This window comes from Gekko japonicus, unplaced genomic scaffold, assembly GCF_001447785.1.
Source record: "Gekko japonicus isolate JY-2015 unplaced genomic scaffold, Gekko_japonicus_V1.1 scaffold812, whole genome shotgun sequence".
NCBI classification, from domain to species: domain Eukaryota; kingdom Metazoa; phylum Chordata; class Lepidosauria; order Squamata; family Gekkonidae; genus Gekko; species Gekko japonicus.
This window is the reverse complement of record NW_015176474.1, coordinates 685,868-700,535: the sequence shown is the minus strand read 5'-3', so window position 1 is coordinate 700,535 and position 14,668 is coordinate 685,868. Positions and strand designations below refer to the sequence as shown.

The window sequence follows — 14,668 nt, the reverse complement described above, 5'->3', positions numbered from 1 at the left end:
CGTTTCGTGTGCAACTTTGTCAAAGTGAATAGCATCAAAATACCTACATTTAATTACAAAAATATATAATTCTATTATTAGTATAAATGTTAGCAAGAAAATGGAGCTGCGGTGGCTCAAGTGGTTAAGACGCTGAACTGCAGGCTGTGGAAGGTCAGTAGTTCAGCAGTTCGAGACCCGGGTGCCGCATGATGGAGTGAGCTCCCATCTCTAGTTCCAGCTCCTGCCAACCTAGCAATTCGAAAGCAAGAAATTGCAAGTAGATAAATGGGTACCACTTCGGTGGGAAGGTAACAGCGTTCCGTGCACCTTGGTGTTTAGTCATGCTGGCCACATGACCACGGAAATGTCTTCGGACAGCGCTGGCTCTTCGGCTTTGAAACGGAGATGAGCACCGCAACCCTAGAGTCGGACTCGACTGGCTTTCGAGCAAGGGAACCTTTACCTTTACTTTACCTTAGCAAGAAAATAGCACAAGGCTGTACAAACAACTGACTGTTATATAACATACTTACAAAATTAATCCATTTAACAAACTCATTGGTAGTATTTCATAGTGCAGAAAAGCAGGGTGTAATGTCAATTCATTCTTCCTATTTACTTATACATATCTAAAGCCCATAATTGCTACCAGCCAGCTGTTTGACAGACCTCATCTTAAAGGGACAAAACCCATTTACAAAGGCAGTAATGCCCTGAGGAGTAGAAAAACCAAATGAGGTTTTACAAACTTTTACCCTTTCAGACACATCCGTAATGGCTGCCATCCCAACAGTCAACCCATTTGACAAAACAGAACTATTTTACTAGGGACAAACAAGACAGAGGGAGAAGAACACCATTTATGAAGCCACCATAATTTTACACACAAGAAACCCAATGCTTTACGCTCATTACAAAAAGAGTTATCAAAAGGAAGAAACACCAACAGAAAACCAACTTGATCTTACATAAGAAAGCACATATTATACAAGCACAAAACCTTGTATAATATGTGCTTTCTGATGTGTAAAATTATGGTGGCTTCTTAAGTGGTGCTCTTCTCCCTCTGTCTTGTTTGTCCCAAGTAAAATAGTTCTGTTTTGTCAAATGGGTTGACTACCTGGAGTTTGGCAACCCTAATTAGGCCTCTGCCTTGTCATTATTTTTCTGAAGTATCTCCCCCCCCCCCTTTCCTGGTTGCAGTCTCTCCACTCTTCAAACTGAGTGGGTAAATAAGTCGTTCCAGGCATAGGAGATCAAGATTTTTGGATCTTTAAGAGTTGTGTGAAAAGGGCAGAGGCTGTCCCTGCTGAAATTATCTCCTGTAGACTGAAAACTGAGAGCAGCACATTGTCCATTTTACGTGCTCACAGTCACAGCTCTGGGACCATGACCAATTGCACCTGCTGAATGGGCCTCTGCTGCTGCACTGATAAGAAAGACACCACACCTCTCCAACTGGATACCCAAAACGGTGGGTTCCAACTGCAGCCTGTAAGTAGGCTTGCCAACCTCCAGCTGATGGCTAGAAATCTCCTGGGATTACCACCAGCGTTGCCAGGTACTTCCCTGGCCACCAGCAGGGGTTGGGAGGGGTAGGGCTCCAAGACCCAGGCCTGGAAACTCCTGGAGATTTGGGAATGGAGCCTGGGGAGGACAGGGGACCTCAGTGGGGTACAATGCCCCAGAGTTCACCCTCCAAAGCAACTGTTTTCTCCAGGGGAACTGACCTCTGTAGTCTGGAGAGGAGGTGTGATTCTGGGCGATCCGCAGGCCCCACCTGGAGGCTGGCAACCTTAATTACAACTGATCTCCAGGCAACAAAGATCAATTAACCTGGAGAAAATGGCCACTTTGGAAAGTGGACTGTATGGTAGTACCCTCTTCTGAGGTCCCTCCCCTCCCCAAATCCCGTCCTCTTCAGGCTCCACCCCCCAAATCTCCAGGTATTTCCCAACCTGGAGCTGTCAACCCTACTTGTGGGTGCTTTTCAGACCGGATGGATCAGGCTAGGGTAACCCATGCAGGATTACACTTTTCTCAGGGAGAAGAGGGATAAGCTCCCTTCCCCCAATTCTCAACCTGAAACGATCAGGTAGACCTGCTATTTCTCCCATTGTGGAAATTTGCCTTATGCTATGTTTATGTGCATTAGGATAAGATGCACTCAGTGATCATACTGGATCCTTCCCAGCTGAAACAGGCCTAACTGCATCTGAACACTGAAAATCTCTCCGCTAGTTTCAACCCCCCCCCGCCCCCACTGCCCGGTAATCCTCTGAAGGTCTGAGCCAGGGAAAGGGGAGAGGGGCAGAGGCACAGCTGCTTTGGAACATGGTTTTTGCAGAGATTTGGGGAACAAAGCCTTGAGAGCCAGTTTGGGGTAGTGATTAAGAGTGTGGACTCTAATCTGGGAGAACTGGGTTTGATTCCCCACTCCTCCATGTACAGCTGCTGGTGTTACCTTGGGTCAGTCACAGTTCTCTCGGAGCTGTTCTCTCAAGAGAGCTCTCTCAGCCCCACCTACCTCACAGGCAATGTTCCCTCTAAGCTGTGGAGTCTTGTGAGCAAAAATTCTACTTTGTGAGCTACCGGCATTAACGTTGTGAGCGAGCGATTTGGCTACTGCATACATTAGTCTGCTCTGAAGCCATCCTTCTTCCTGAGCTGAGACAAAAATGTGTGAGCCGGAGGCTAAAAAACTGTGAGCTAGCTCACACTAACTCAGCTTAGAGGGAACACTGCTCACAGGGTGCCCGTTGTGGGGAGGGGGAGGGGAAGGGATTGTAAACTGCTCTGAGACTCCTCCGGGTAGTGACGGACGGGGTATAAATCCAATCTCTTTGTCTTCTTTCCCTTGCACCAGTCACCAGAAATCTTTGCTCCAGAAAAGCCTATTGAAGCTTTCAATCTATGTAACACAGGGACCATCTTGAAAAGCCAACCGGACTCGTTGCATTTTTTCTTCCTTTGCTGCTTGCAATGGATATCTCAAGCTTAATCGGCTAACCACAAGTCCCTTCAATGGGGGGGGGTAAGTTTAAACGGCAAACCAAAAGCCCCTTCAAGGGGGGGGGGGGGGGAGCACCCCAAAACCTATGAACTGGCCATCTTTCCTTCCAAGCCGGGAAGCCGCGTCGAGAAGGACCGCAGCAGCCGAACGCGCCCCGCCTCTTCCCCAAACTGAAAGTGAAAAGCAGGCGGGCGCGCTCGACGTTGTCGGGCATCGCTTGCTCTCCCCTTGCCGCGGCCACTGAAGGCAATGGAGGACGAGAGGGGCGCCTCCCCGCCGGGCTCGGTCTCCGTGGAGGCAGCCGGCGGAGATCGGATCTCGCTGCACCAGTTTTGCGGGCGGCTGGCCGAGCAGCTGGTGCACTTCCACGCCATGCGCCTGCAGGGCTCGCTCTTCCTGTGGGTCGGGGAGGCCCCCCAGCTCTGCAACTTAGCCGTGGCCATGTGCACCCCCCGCGTAAGTGCCCCCCCCCGCCCGCCCGCCTAGGGCAGGAGCAACCAGGGGATGCCGCCTTGAGCCTGCATGCCGGCAGGGAAAACGTTGTGGAGATTTCTCGGAAAGTAGTTAAAAGATTTCAGTGTATTTTTTAAAAATGCAGTTTGATTATTATTTTTTAAATGCAGCCTAGGAAGGGGATGTTGTGACACACAGGAAACCAATGCGCAGCCTGGATTTGTGCATGCTTACTCAGAAGTGGGCTGTATTGAGTTCACCGATTTTTGCTTTCCAGTAAAGATAAAATGGGATCTTCTAACTTTCTGAAAGACTAATGGGGTTGTATTTCAGCATAAGCGTCCGTATACCGGAACTCTTCTGGTGCTAGTAGTGGTGCTTTAACCATCTGATGAAATTTTGCTGGAACCGCGTCGTTCTGGACATTATACTATCGCAGGCAACCGGATTGGCTTGTCCACGCAGGAAAATCCGGTTTGAATTATTGCTGTTTCACACCGATGGTGCAATATCCAAAGATGCTTAGTTTTTTAATTTATAACCTGCTTTTGTCCCTGATCAGGGACCCAAGGTGGCTTTTCGCATGGTTTCCCGCCTCCACTTAATTCTGGCGACAATTTTGTGAGGGTAGTTTAGGCTGAGAGATTGAGATAGGCCCAAGGTCACTTTGCAGGCTTCTAGGGGCGTGTCTAGTCTGACACACTAACAACTGCCCTGTCCCGGCCCTCAAAGATGTGGAGATGTGGCCCTAGTCTATAAAAAGTTTATCTCAGAATAAAGTCTTTCAGATGCCAGAAGGTTCCTGTTTAATTTTTTTTTCTGTAACAGACTATCATGGCTACTTCTCTGGTATTATTACTTCCAAGCAAGCATGCCCAAGATCACAGCTTTTACCAAAATCAGGATTTCTCTTAAACAAGGACTTTAGACAGATGGACTAAATGTTTCCAGGACTCTTACCTTCCGTAGGACCTTTCTCCTTAATTGATCAGTAAGGTTGATTCCTCGAATAACTGAGATGTAAACAGAATTTGCTGGATTATGGAGGGTATTGGTTGCATCATTCTGGAAGTGGTCTCTCATTTGGGTGGTGGGAAGTGCCATCAAATTGCAGGCAATTTATCATGAGCCTGTAGGGTTTTCAAAGCAAGAGACAAGCAGAGGTGGTTTCAGCAATTCTGGACTTCCTTGGTGGTCTCCCACCCGACTACTCACCAGGGCCGACCCTGCTGAGCTTCCAAGATCTAATGAAATTGGGCTAGTCTGGCCCTTCCTGGTCTGGGCAACAGGTAATTCTAGGAATCCTTCTATGATCAAAGATAAGACCAGTGCTCTGGAAAATTCCAGTCTTCATAAAGTTGTGTAAGATTGGAAACCCTGGCTATAAAAAGCCAGAGCCATTTTAAGATTATGTTGCTGCTAATGCTGCTACCCATCTGGAATAACCTTCATGGTAGTGAAGAGGCTGCCTTTAGCATTCCAATAGAAGAAGAGAAGAAGAAGAGATTGGATTTATACCCTGTCCTTCACTCGGAGTCTCAGAGCGGCTTACAAACTCCTTTTCCTTCCCCTCCCCACAACAGACACCCTGTGAGGTAGGCGGGGCTGAGAGAGCTCTTTCAAGGACTGCTCTTTCAAGGACAGCTCTTGTCAGAACTATGGCTTGCCCAAAGTCATCCAGCAGCTGTGAGTGGAGGAGTGGGGAATCAAACCCAGTTCTCCCAGATTAGAGTCTGTGCACTTAAAAGGTAAAGGTTCCCTTGCTCGAAAGCCAGTCGAGTCCGACTCTAGGGTTGCGGTGCTCATCTCCGTTTCAAAGCCGAAGAGCCAGCACTGTCTGAAGACGTTTCCGTGGTCATGTGGCCCTCATGACTAGACGCCGAGGCGCACGGAACGCTGTTACCTTCCCACCGAAGTGGTACCTATTTATCTACTTGCAATTTCTTGCTTTCGAACTGCTAGGTTGGCAGGAGCTGGGGCCAGAGACAGGAGCTCACTCCGTCATGCACTTAACTACTACACAAAACTGGCGTTTGGTGGGATTTAATGCAGTAGGGGATTTAATGCAGTCTTTGTGTAGTAGTCCAGGGGGCAGTGGCAGATCACATGGTTTTGAAGCCTGCTTTTATGGTCTAGGGATGGAAAATCCACCAGCTTTTTGCTTTGTTCCCAGGACTCCATTCCAGCATCTACGTTACTCCTTGGTGATACCTCTGACAACACTTCAAACTCTTTAGCCCAAAGATTAGGTATGTATGCATGTTTGCTTTTATTTCATTATTTTTATGCCTCTCTCAGTGATCAGTTTCCGTTAATCATTGTAGGCAATGAATGTATTTTAGATTCCTGCTATGAGTCAAATATTTACTTTCCCCCCATGTTTTCCCTAGTAAGTGATAGACATCTTTCTTGTGTTTTTTTATAGCCAGCAAGACTAAAAAACAGATTTTTGTCAGCTATAATATTAAAAATACCGACAGCAACTTCATATTGCTTGTAGAAAACCGAATCAAGGAGGAAATGAAAGCTTTTCCAGAAAAGTTTTAGCTTGGAACCACTGTAGGCATGTCTGTGTTGTATTTTTTAAAAATAAAAATGGATGTTTTCCCTGTCATTGAGTGACTTTTATTTTCTAAAAAATATTTTACTGTCTGACCCCTTCCCCCTTGATTATTTTAGCTTCTTCAATCTAACGCAAGGGAACTAAACATGTTTTGTGGAATAAAGACCAAGTTCAAAAGTGTTCAGTCCCTTGACTGAGGCGCCTGAAGGAAGCAATATTTGCCTAAGATTGCCACCTAGAGGATGTAAGGTGTATCACACACAATTAGAAAACTTGCGTTGCAGACCTGGTTCTCAAAGCGACAGCTCAGGCAATTCTGTTTGTCTTGGGTTCTATGTTAAGAGTGCAGATGGGCAGCTTGCATTTATTGAATGCTCCCCCTTTTAAACTAAGTTGGGGGAAAGTCTAGACTAGAACTCATGGTCCTATGTTTGTTTTTTTAAAACAAATTGGTAGTTGTTGCTGATCAAAATAGCTAATCAAAATACTTACAGGCTTTTGATGGTATTAGGAGCAGCTTTGCAGGCTCCCTGATTCACTTAAAAGGAATCTTTGGTAGCAGTGCTAGAATGACCCTTTTTGGTACCAGTTAAGGATGGACAGTATTGGCCTACAAGGACTAATGATCAAATTCAGAATGAAGTAGCTTCATCGGTAAAGTTCAAAATACAAATGAGACTGAACAGACAGGTGTTAAAATATGTCAAATCTGTTTGTTTTAGGGTTTTTTCTAGGGTGGTGGTCAATGCTCCCTCTAAGCTGTGGAGTCTTGTGAGCAAAAATTCTACTCTGTGAGCTACCGGCACTAAAGTTGTGAGCGAGCGATTTGGCTACTGCATAAATCAGTTTGCTCTGGAGCCCTCCTTCCTGAGCTAAGACAAAACTGTGTGAACCGGAGGCCAAAAGAACAGTGAGCTAGCTCACAATAACTCAACTTAGAGGGAACACTGGTGGTGGTGAGCAGCTTCAAATGCTGAATACAATTAGGGTTGCCAACCTCCAGGTGGGGCCTGGAGTTCTCAGAGAATGACAGCTGACCTCCAGACTACAGAGAGCAGACTCCCCCCTGGATAAAATGGCAGCTTTGGAGGCATTATACCCCACTGACAACCCAAGAAGCAATATACCGTGGGTACAATACTTCAGGGCGTTCTCTTGCATAAAGGTAAAGATTTCCCTTGCTCGAAAGCCAATTGAATCTGACTCTAGGGGGCGGTGCTCATCTCTGTTTCCAAGCCGAAGAGCCAGCGCTGTCTAAAGATGTTTCCGTGGTCATGTGGCCGGCATGACTACATGCTGAGGCACATGGAATGCTGTTACCTTCCCACCAAAGTGGTACCTATTTATCTACTTGCAATTTCTTGCTTTCGAACTGCTAGGTTGGCAGGAGCTGGGGCCAGAGACGGGAGCTCACTCCATCATGCAGCACTTGGGTCTTGAACTGCTGAACTACCGACCTTCCGGTCTGCAGTTCAGCGTCTTAACCTCTGAGCCATCGCAGCCTCTTCTCTTGCATACACTCTGCCAAAAGGGATGAGGTTGACCCAAAATACTATTCATGCCAATGAGGCTTTTGCAGAATTTCATGCTTTCCCCTCTACCCTCCCCAGGGAGCCTCCCACTGTTTTTCCACATACGATAGGGAGTGATTCCTAATGAATATAGATTGCTGATAAAATTGTGATCCATGCTCACGGAATATTTCCTACAAGTATAGCGTTTGAGTTTCCTGGGGTGTTTTTGTGTAATTTAGCTAACTTTTAAGCCTTATCACTGCAATGAACAGCTGCTGAGTGTCTCTCATTCTGAAGCAGCCGGTACTAATGACACAAGTGCGTGCTACACCTCCCATATTACAGTTTCTTACACTGCATCCTGCCAGTTGACTTTTCCCCCCTTTTAATTTCTTCTTAAGGCCTCCCTAATGGTCAGCTTTACCCTTGAAGGTCTTCTTTGCCACTGATTCAGTGTTTCCATTACCGTAGAGAACACATCTTTTTAACTATCATTCCCCTGCCCCATTAGCACTTCCATTTGGTTTTCCATAGTCTATCCCCATTGGCCTATACAGAATGCTGGTGTTGGGGGCCTTCTTTGTAGTGGCACCAAAACTCTGGAATTCTCTCCAGGGAGATTCTTTTGTTCCCTTCTGGTGCCATCTTCTGCCAGTGGATGAAGACCATTTTCTTTAGTTCGGTGTTCTCTCAGTGATCCCTCTTTCTTGTCCAGTGTTTTGTTCTTGTATGTGCTTTAGTTTTTAGTGATGTGTTGAGGGTTGTTTTTGTTTGTTAGTTCTAATGGTTTTAAAATGTGATTTTATTATGCATGTTGTGTTTCCTGCATTGGTGGCCTTGTGAGGGCAGAAAAGTAGGGTAAAATTTTTGTGAAATAAAATTTCTAGAGGCTTTCTCAATTAAACCATCTTTCTCTTTCTCAGCTTCTCTTGAAGCTACTTTCTGCTTACTCCAGCACATTGGGATATCATTTATAGACCGTGATTCAATGCGCTTTCCTGAGAGTAAGTCCAGTTGAACTCAATGGGATTTACTTAGAACGGCTTAGGATTGCTGTCATAGCCTCTTATCTTCCTGAGGAGAACTCCAGCCATGTTCACAAACTTTCCTGTCTAAATGAAAATGTTTAGTTTCTTGCTTCTGTCTAGATAGGATACTGGCTTTTTAAAGACACACTTCTACAAACTGGGCAGAGGGATCTATGTACTGACTGAGGAGAAGAACAACTCCATCTGATGGGCCCTGTCCTGCTTCTTTTTGTGGACCTTCCCCTAGTTTTTGATGTGGTTAAATTCTCCCAATTGATACTACATTGTTATACCATCTGACCAGTGTTCCCTCTGAGTTAGTGTGAGGTAGCTCACAGTTTTTTAGCCTTTGGCTCACACATTTTTTGCCTTAGCTCAGGAAGGATGGCTCCAGAGCAAATTAATTTATGCAGTAGCCAAATTGCTCACTCACAACTTCGGCGGAAGGGCGGGATAAAAGTTGAATAATAATAATAATAATAATAAATGCCAGTAGCTCACAAAGTAGAATTTTTGCTCACAAGACTCCACAGCTTAGAGGGAGCACTGCATCTGACTATTGTTGACTGACGTTTAAATTGAATTGACTTATCATGGTTTTATAAATAATATGTTGTTACTCGCCCTGAGGCCTGCAGTAGCAGGGGAGGGTGAGTCAGAAATCAATAATAATAATGATAATAATGATAATAATAATAATACCACAATTTCAGCTTAAATCACCTGAAAATGTTAACAAAACAGACCATGATTCTAGCACATATTTCATTTAGGCTCGTCTAATATCAGTAAAACAACACAAGCAAATTTAGATGGGACATACGACACATGTAGTATTGATTTAAAAGGACCTAATTTATATCTGCTATACAACTAGACATTCAGTGGAGCAATTTTTGTTCTCTCGTCCTTCAGGCATTTTCTTAAAACAACTGGGTAGCAGAATTTGGTGCCTCCTAGCAAGTGGGCCTTGTTAAGCATGAAGTTTCCATTACATCATTTTAGAAGTAAAGCGAGAGAACTTATATGAAGGAAATTGTACTACCAATAGTTGAGACTGGCTAGGATTGATCCAGCTTTGTGGTTTTTGTGTGCTTGGACTCAGCAGTGAGTGTAATTTCTTCAACCGAGGATTAGATTATTCCCCCCCTGCCCCCAGTTCCTAGTCCAGGGGTGAGCTGACTTCTTTTTTCTTTACAGTACAACAGTGTGTTTTCAATATATAAAGCAAGAGTGCGTACCTGGGATCTCAGGCAGGATAGAATGGGAAAAACTTTTCTCTGCTTGAGACCCTGGAGAGCTGCTTGCGGTCAAAGTAATGGTACTGATCTAGATAGCCCCACGCTTGAAATCACCGTGTGCCAGAGGCAAGAGAGACACACAAGGGCTGGTATGCTAATGGGGCAACGCCTTTTTATTCCTGTACATTTACATACAAAGTTGTTCAGTAAGTACAACAGATGTAACATCATGCAGACATTTAGCTTTTTAAAGACTGTTCTTCAGTAGTTGATTTTTTTTAAGCTTGTGCTATGGAGAAGCACCAAACTACTCATGATCAAAAAACCATACAGTAACAACGATTAGTCAATAAAACTTCATCAGAAACCGTGGGGGGGGGGTCTCACCCACTACAGACAAAGCACACTACTCCTTTCCCAAAAACGTTTTTCACACAATACATTTAAAAATGAGGTTTTGTTTCTTGCTTTCCAATGAAGTATGAAAAAGCTGGCCCATGCTTCAGTGGTTGTCTTTCTGTGCCAGCTACAGATAAAACTTGATAGGACCTTCAGAATTCATAAAATGGCACTTCTGATTTTGAGTTTAGTGATTTTTGTTGTTTGGCTTTAGAAAGTGGCAACATAAACAGTACCATTAAAAAAAAAAAAAAGTAGCCAGCAGCAGCCCCATGAAAATACCTCTACCAAGCTTCAATCAAATGGCGTTTCCTTCTTGATTGTATTTTAGTAACAGAAATTATTAACAGAAAACATCTTTGAAAACTGAATCTCACTCAATTTTCGTGCTGTTTAAAAACAGAAAAATAAAATGTTTTCAACACAAATTAAAAATAAGCCAGCAAAACAAATAGATCTTGGCTTACAGAAAATGGAAAATAAACATAAATGAATGGTGCACCTGCTGTTAGAATGGACTTGACTGTTTTATAATATTACATTGAATGGAGTTTATACCTGCTAATTTCTTCAGGCCTGGAGATTATCTAACATTCCCTGACTGGAATTATTGGCTGTTTTAGAGCCAAACTGCATGTTAATGGTGGTCATGAGTTTGACTTGTGGCTGCTGACACAATTTTACAGAAGAATGCTGGTGTGGGGAAACTGGGTGATCTTGGCCCCCCCCCCATGTCTTTTCAGAAACAGGCTGTTTCAGCTCTTGAAAAAGTGCACGAGGGGGGACAATATCACCCCCACACACACACAACAGGCCCCCTCATGGAATTTTTTTAAAAGGGTCAGATTCTGCTATAAAGTGGTGCCAGCAGCCACGGGTCAAATCTGTGGCTGCTCTAACGTGTCATTTGGCCCTCAGCTCTGGCATCGATTTATATGAAGTCTGCCAAATGTTATATGCCACCTGTCTTGAGAGCTCACCTGGCAATGAGCAAGGAGCCCAAGATGATTCCCCATTTCTTCAGCCTGTAGTTTTCATGCTCTTGAGTCAGCCTTTGTCAAGGCAGCCTGGTTACTGTGTTATCACAAATGGTTGGCTTTTGACATTCTGCCACTGGCAGGCCCATTTAGAATGGCACGTGGCTGCATGTAAGAAGCCACTCTGGCATAACTGAGCACATGACTTTGGCCTATACACTGTTCCGTTCTCTTCCCATAGCCTTTCACACCTGGAAGTCAGCTGAAAACCATGGCTGTGATGTATATACTCATTTCTTTGGTACCACTGTTATCTCGGGACAAAAAAAGGGGTTTTGCAGGCTTTTTCCAAGCACAAAAAAAATCTGCACATCAGAAACCCAAGCAGGATGGATGTGTACATCACAGAATAAGTCAAAGCAAAAAAAAAATTTTTTTTTTTTTAAAGAAATTCTCTTTTTCTGGCAGCAATATGTTGTAAAAATCCCTACAGGTTTTGAAGGACTTGAACTTCCTCAGGGGAATTTTTCAAAATGGACACACATGCAACTTCTTCCTATTTTGTTTCATTTGCTCACTTCTGCTGGTACACTTAAGACTAGAAACCCTGCAAAGAGTAACACAAACAAGTCTTGAGTGTCTCTCTGATACCCGGCACATTGAACTTGCCTCCTTCAGGCCTCAGACCGTGGGCCTACTAGGAGTTAGCAATGTTTGCAAATCGCCCAGAGATACAAAAACAAAATATACAATTCCAACAGTTGATAACTTGCCATGTGTACCTGACATACCTCAAAGGACCTAAAAGGATACCGATCTGACAAAGCTGTCTTAATTGACATGACACACACAGGATCGAAGGGCTCAGAACTTGACAAAATTGCTGAGAAGCCTTTCTCATTCATACAGCAAAGTGGACAATATTGTCGGGGTGCTGTATGAACCTCTGTGGAACATAAGACTCCACCATGCCAAACACAGCTCACCAGCCATGTACGGTGGCCCACTAGGGACTGAAAAAACTTCAGGGATTGCAGAGGCAGGAAGGCTGTTAAGCAACTGGCAGGCTACATCCTGGTATTGGTGAAACACAAGTTGCACAGGCCTGCACTACACATTTGGCCATGTTCTCTTGTTGAGGTGGATCACTCACTATTGCCTCTTTTCTAAAACTCCTGAATCAGGCATACAACAAGAAGTACTAGACGAGTACTGATGGGGTCATGGCTCAGAGGTAGAGCATTTGATTTGCATGCAGTTGGCCCCAGGTTCAGTCCCTGGCGTCTCCAGTTAAAAGGAACAGGTAGTAGGCAATGTGAAAGACCTCAGCCTGAGACACTGGAGAGCTGCTGCCAGTCAAAATAGACACTACTGACCCTGATAGACAAACAGTCTGCCTCAGTAGAAGGCAGTTGCATCCATTCAGTGTTTCAGTCTCATCGGCAAAAACAATACTGGGATGGGAAACAACTTTGTGCTTTTGAATCCTGCAGAATCTGAGAGAGACTGGGAACACACTACAGAGTATTAAGTCTAGCTGTCAGTTTTCTGATAAAAAATAAAGGGGGAGGGTGTGCGCCCATGAACTTCCACATGTTGAGATTTTGTCTCTCTCTGTCTTGCGCTCTTTTTCTGTGCCTGTTTGTAAAGTTTAGGAGCATTATACCAGAATAGGGAACTAGAAAATACAGCAGGCATCAGATAAAAGAAACAATGGGGACTTAACAGTGTTAAAATGCAATCAGATTCCATAGGCTGGTGAGTGGGCAACATGATTTGAGCTCCATCTCAAGAATATATGCACAGAGATGGGGGAATCAAAAAGCTCTTCCATACAACACAGATTGCAAAAAGTGCTGTGTGTTAGCTTGCAGCCTGTGCATGACCATAATATTTTTCCAAAGGCCCCAGTCCATTTAAAAACAAATGAAATTGATACTTCATAGATTTCACTGCTGTTCCTGATACGTAGCTGTAACAAGCGTTATATAAAAAGGCAATAGGCATTACACAAATTTGGCACGTGAATACTGCACAATTTCAAAAGGCCTTGTTCCCCCCCCCCAATGCAAATGTAAGGTAATTATCTGTATGTAAAGAAAGATGGAGGCGAAGCGGCCGTTTTGCTGTCGTTTAAAGCCAGGGGGTCAACTAGAGAGTGAGAAGGACCTAGGTTTGCACTGATTCAGCGAGTCCCACTGAGGTGACTGCAGCAGTGGCAAATCAGGGGGGAGGAACGAATCAATTGACCAATCCAGGGTTTTTGTTTTTCTCAGTAAGATGTAAGAAACATTTCCCCAAACGTCTCATCCTCGGTATAAAAATCAGCAGCTTCACAACATTATTATTCTGCTCAAGTACATAAATGCTCTTCTTCCTGCACAGGCTCAGTTTTGCCCAATTAGCCAGTGTCGAAGGCTGCTCTGTTTGCTACACGCCAAGCGACACTGTTGGCTTTGTGCCGGTCACTGGAATGCAAAAGGGCAGCCTGCCAGAGGAAGCGAGTAGGAACACAGGTACGTCAGTCGACAGACAATATATAGAGAGCAAAGAAGGGACACGGCAGGGAGGAAAGCACAAAAAACGAGCCCTTTCCCTTGCCCACAATGTACACCGAACAAAGTGACAGCTAAATGGATGGCCGTACACATCACCACACATCTGACTGTTGCATTCCATTTAAATGGCTGTAGCACTGGGCAATCATGAATGCATGGGCTGAGGGGGGGGGCAGGAAGTGGGAGAGTCAACTAGATGTGAAGCAGCAGCCAGTTTAGGAGGTCCTCGCGTCGAATTGGTTCCAGCGTCAAGAACCGAGCCAGTGCTCGCATCAGAACTATCGTTGAAATAGCTGGCATGGATTGTTGCTGACCTTTTAGGGAAGGGAGGGGGGAAATATATATATTTTTTAAACTTCACTGACACCCCAGCCCTAAGTACCGGAGCCAGCACCTGTGGATTTCAGTGGGACTTAACTTCCAAGCATCTTTAAGAATCGAGGTGTCAGCCTCCATTGACAGCCAACTGAAACAATGGTACTGACCTATATATTGGGGAAATAGAGGAAATCCTACAAGAGCACTTGGGATTTTGTTTGGTACATTTACGGTGGCCATTTCCTATGGGCTTTCAAACTGGAGGTGGCAGCTCCGGTTACCCTTGAGCAGGGGTCTGATAGTCCCGTGGGGAGGCCACTCTCCTCTACAAGAACGTCACAAGACCCCTTTGGATATTCCGTGTCTCCCTCTCTCTCCCCCTAATCTTAAACCTTAACTTATTCCAGCATTCCATTTACACTGGGTTCGTTTACTTAAATATTCCACCCATTAGAACTGAACAGTCTTTGGAACAGTGAGGGCTCACAGCAACGCTAATGACAGACTGGTCAGAATTCCAGCTTAGCTGCTTTTGGGAACAGATGTTTTCACATCCCAGATCCCTTGAGCTTTCATGTCCCCCTCCCAATTTGGAAACATTCTCCTACAAAATGTTACCATG

At 44.7% G+C, this 14,668-nt stretch overlaps 1 protein-coding gene across 1 annotated transcript; it reads left to right on the top strand.

The window, feature by feature from the left end:
* The first annotated feature begins 3,215 nt into the window (after window positions 1-3,215).
* PSMG4 (proteasome (prosome, macropain) assembly chaperone 4) lies at window positions 3,216-6,053 on the top strand. Its single transcript, XM_015427182.1, has 3 exons — window positions 3,216-3,451; window positions 5,622-5,697; window positions 5,874-6,053. Exons 1-3 carry the CDS (start codon window positions 3,245-3,247, stop codon window positions 5,993-5,995), a joined length of 405 nt encoding a protein of 134 aa, XP_015282668.1. The 5' UTR covers window positions 3,216-3,244; the 3' UTR covers window positions 5,996-6,053.
* The last annotated feature ends 8,615 nt before the right edge of the window (window positions 6,054-14,668 follow it).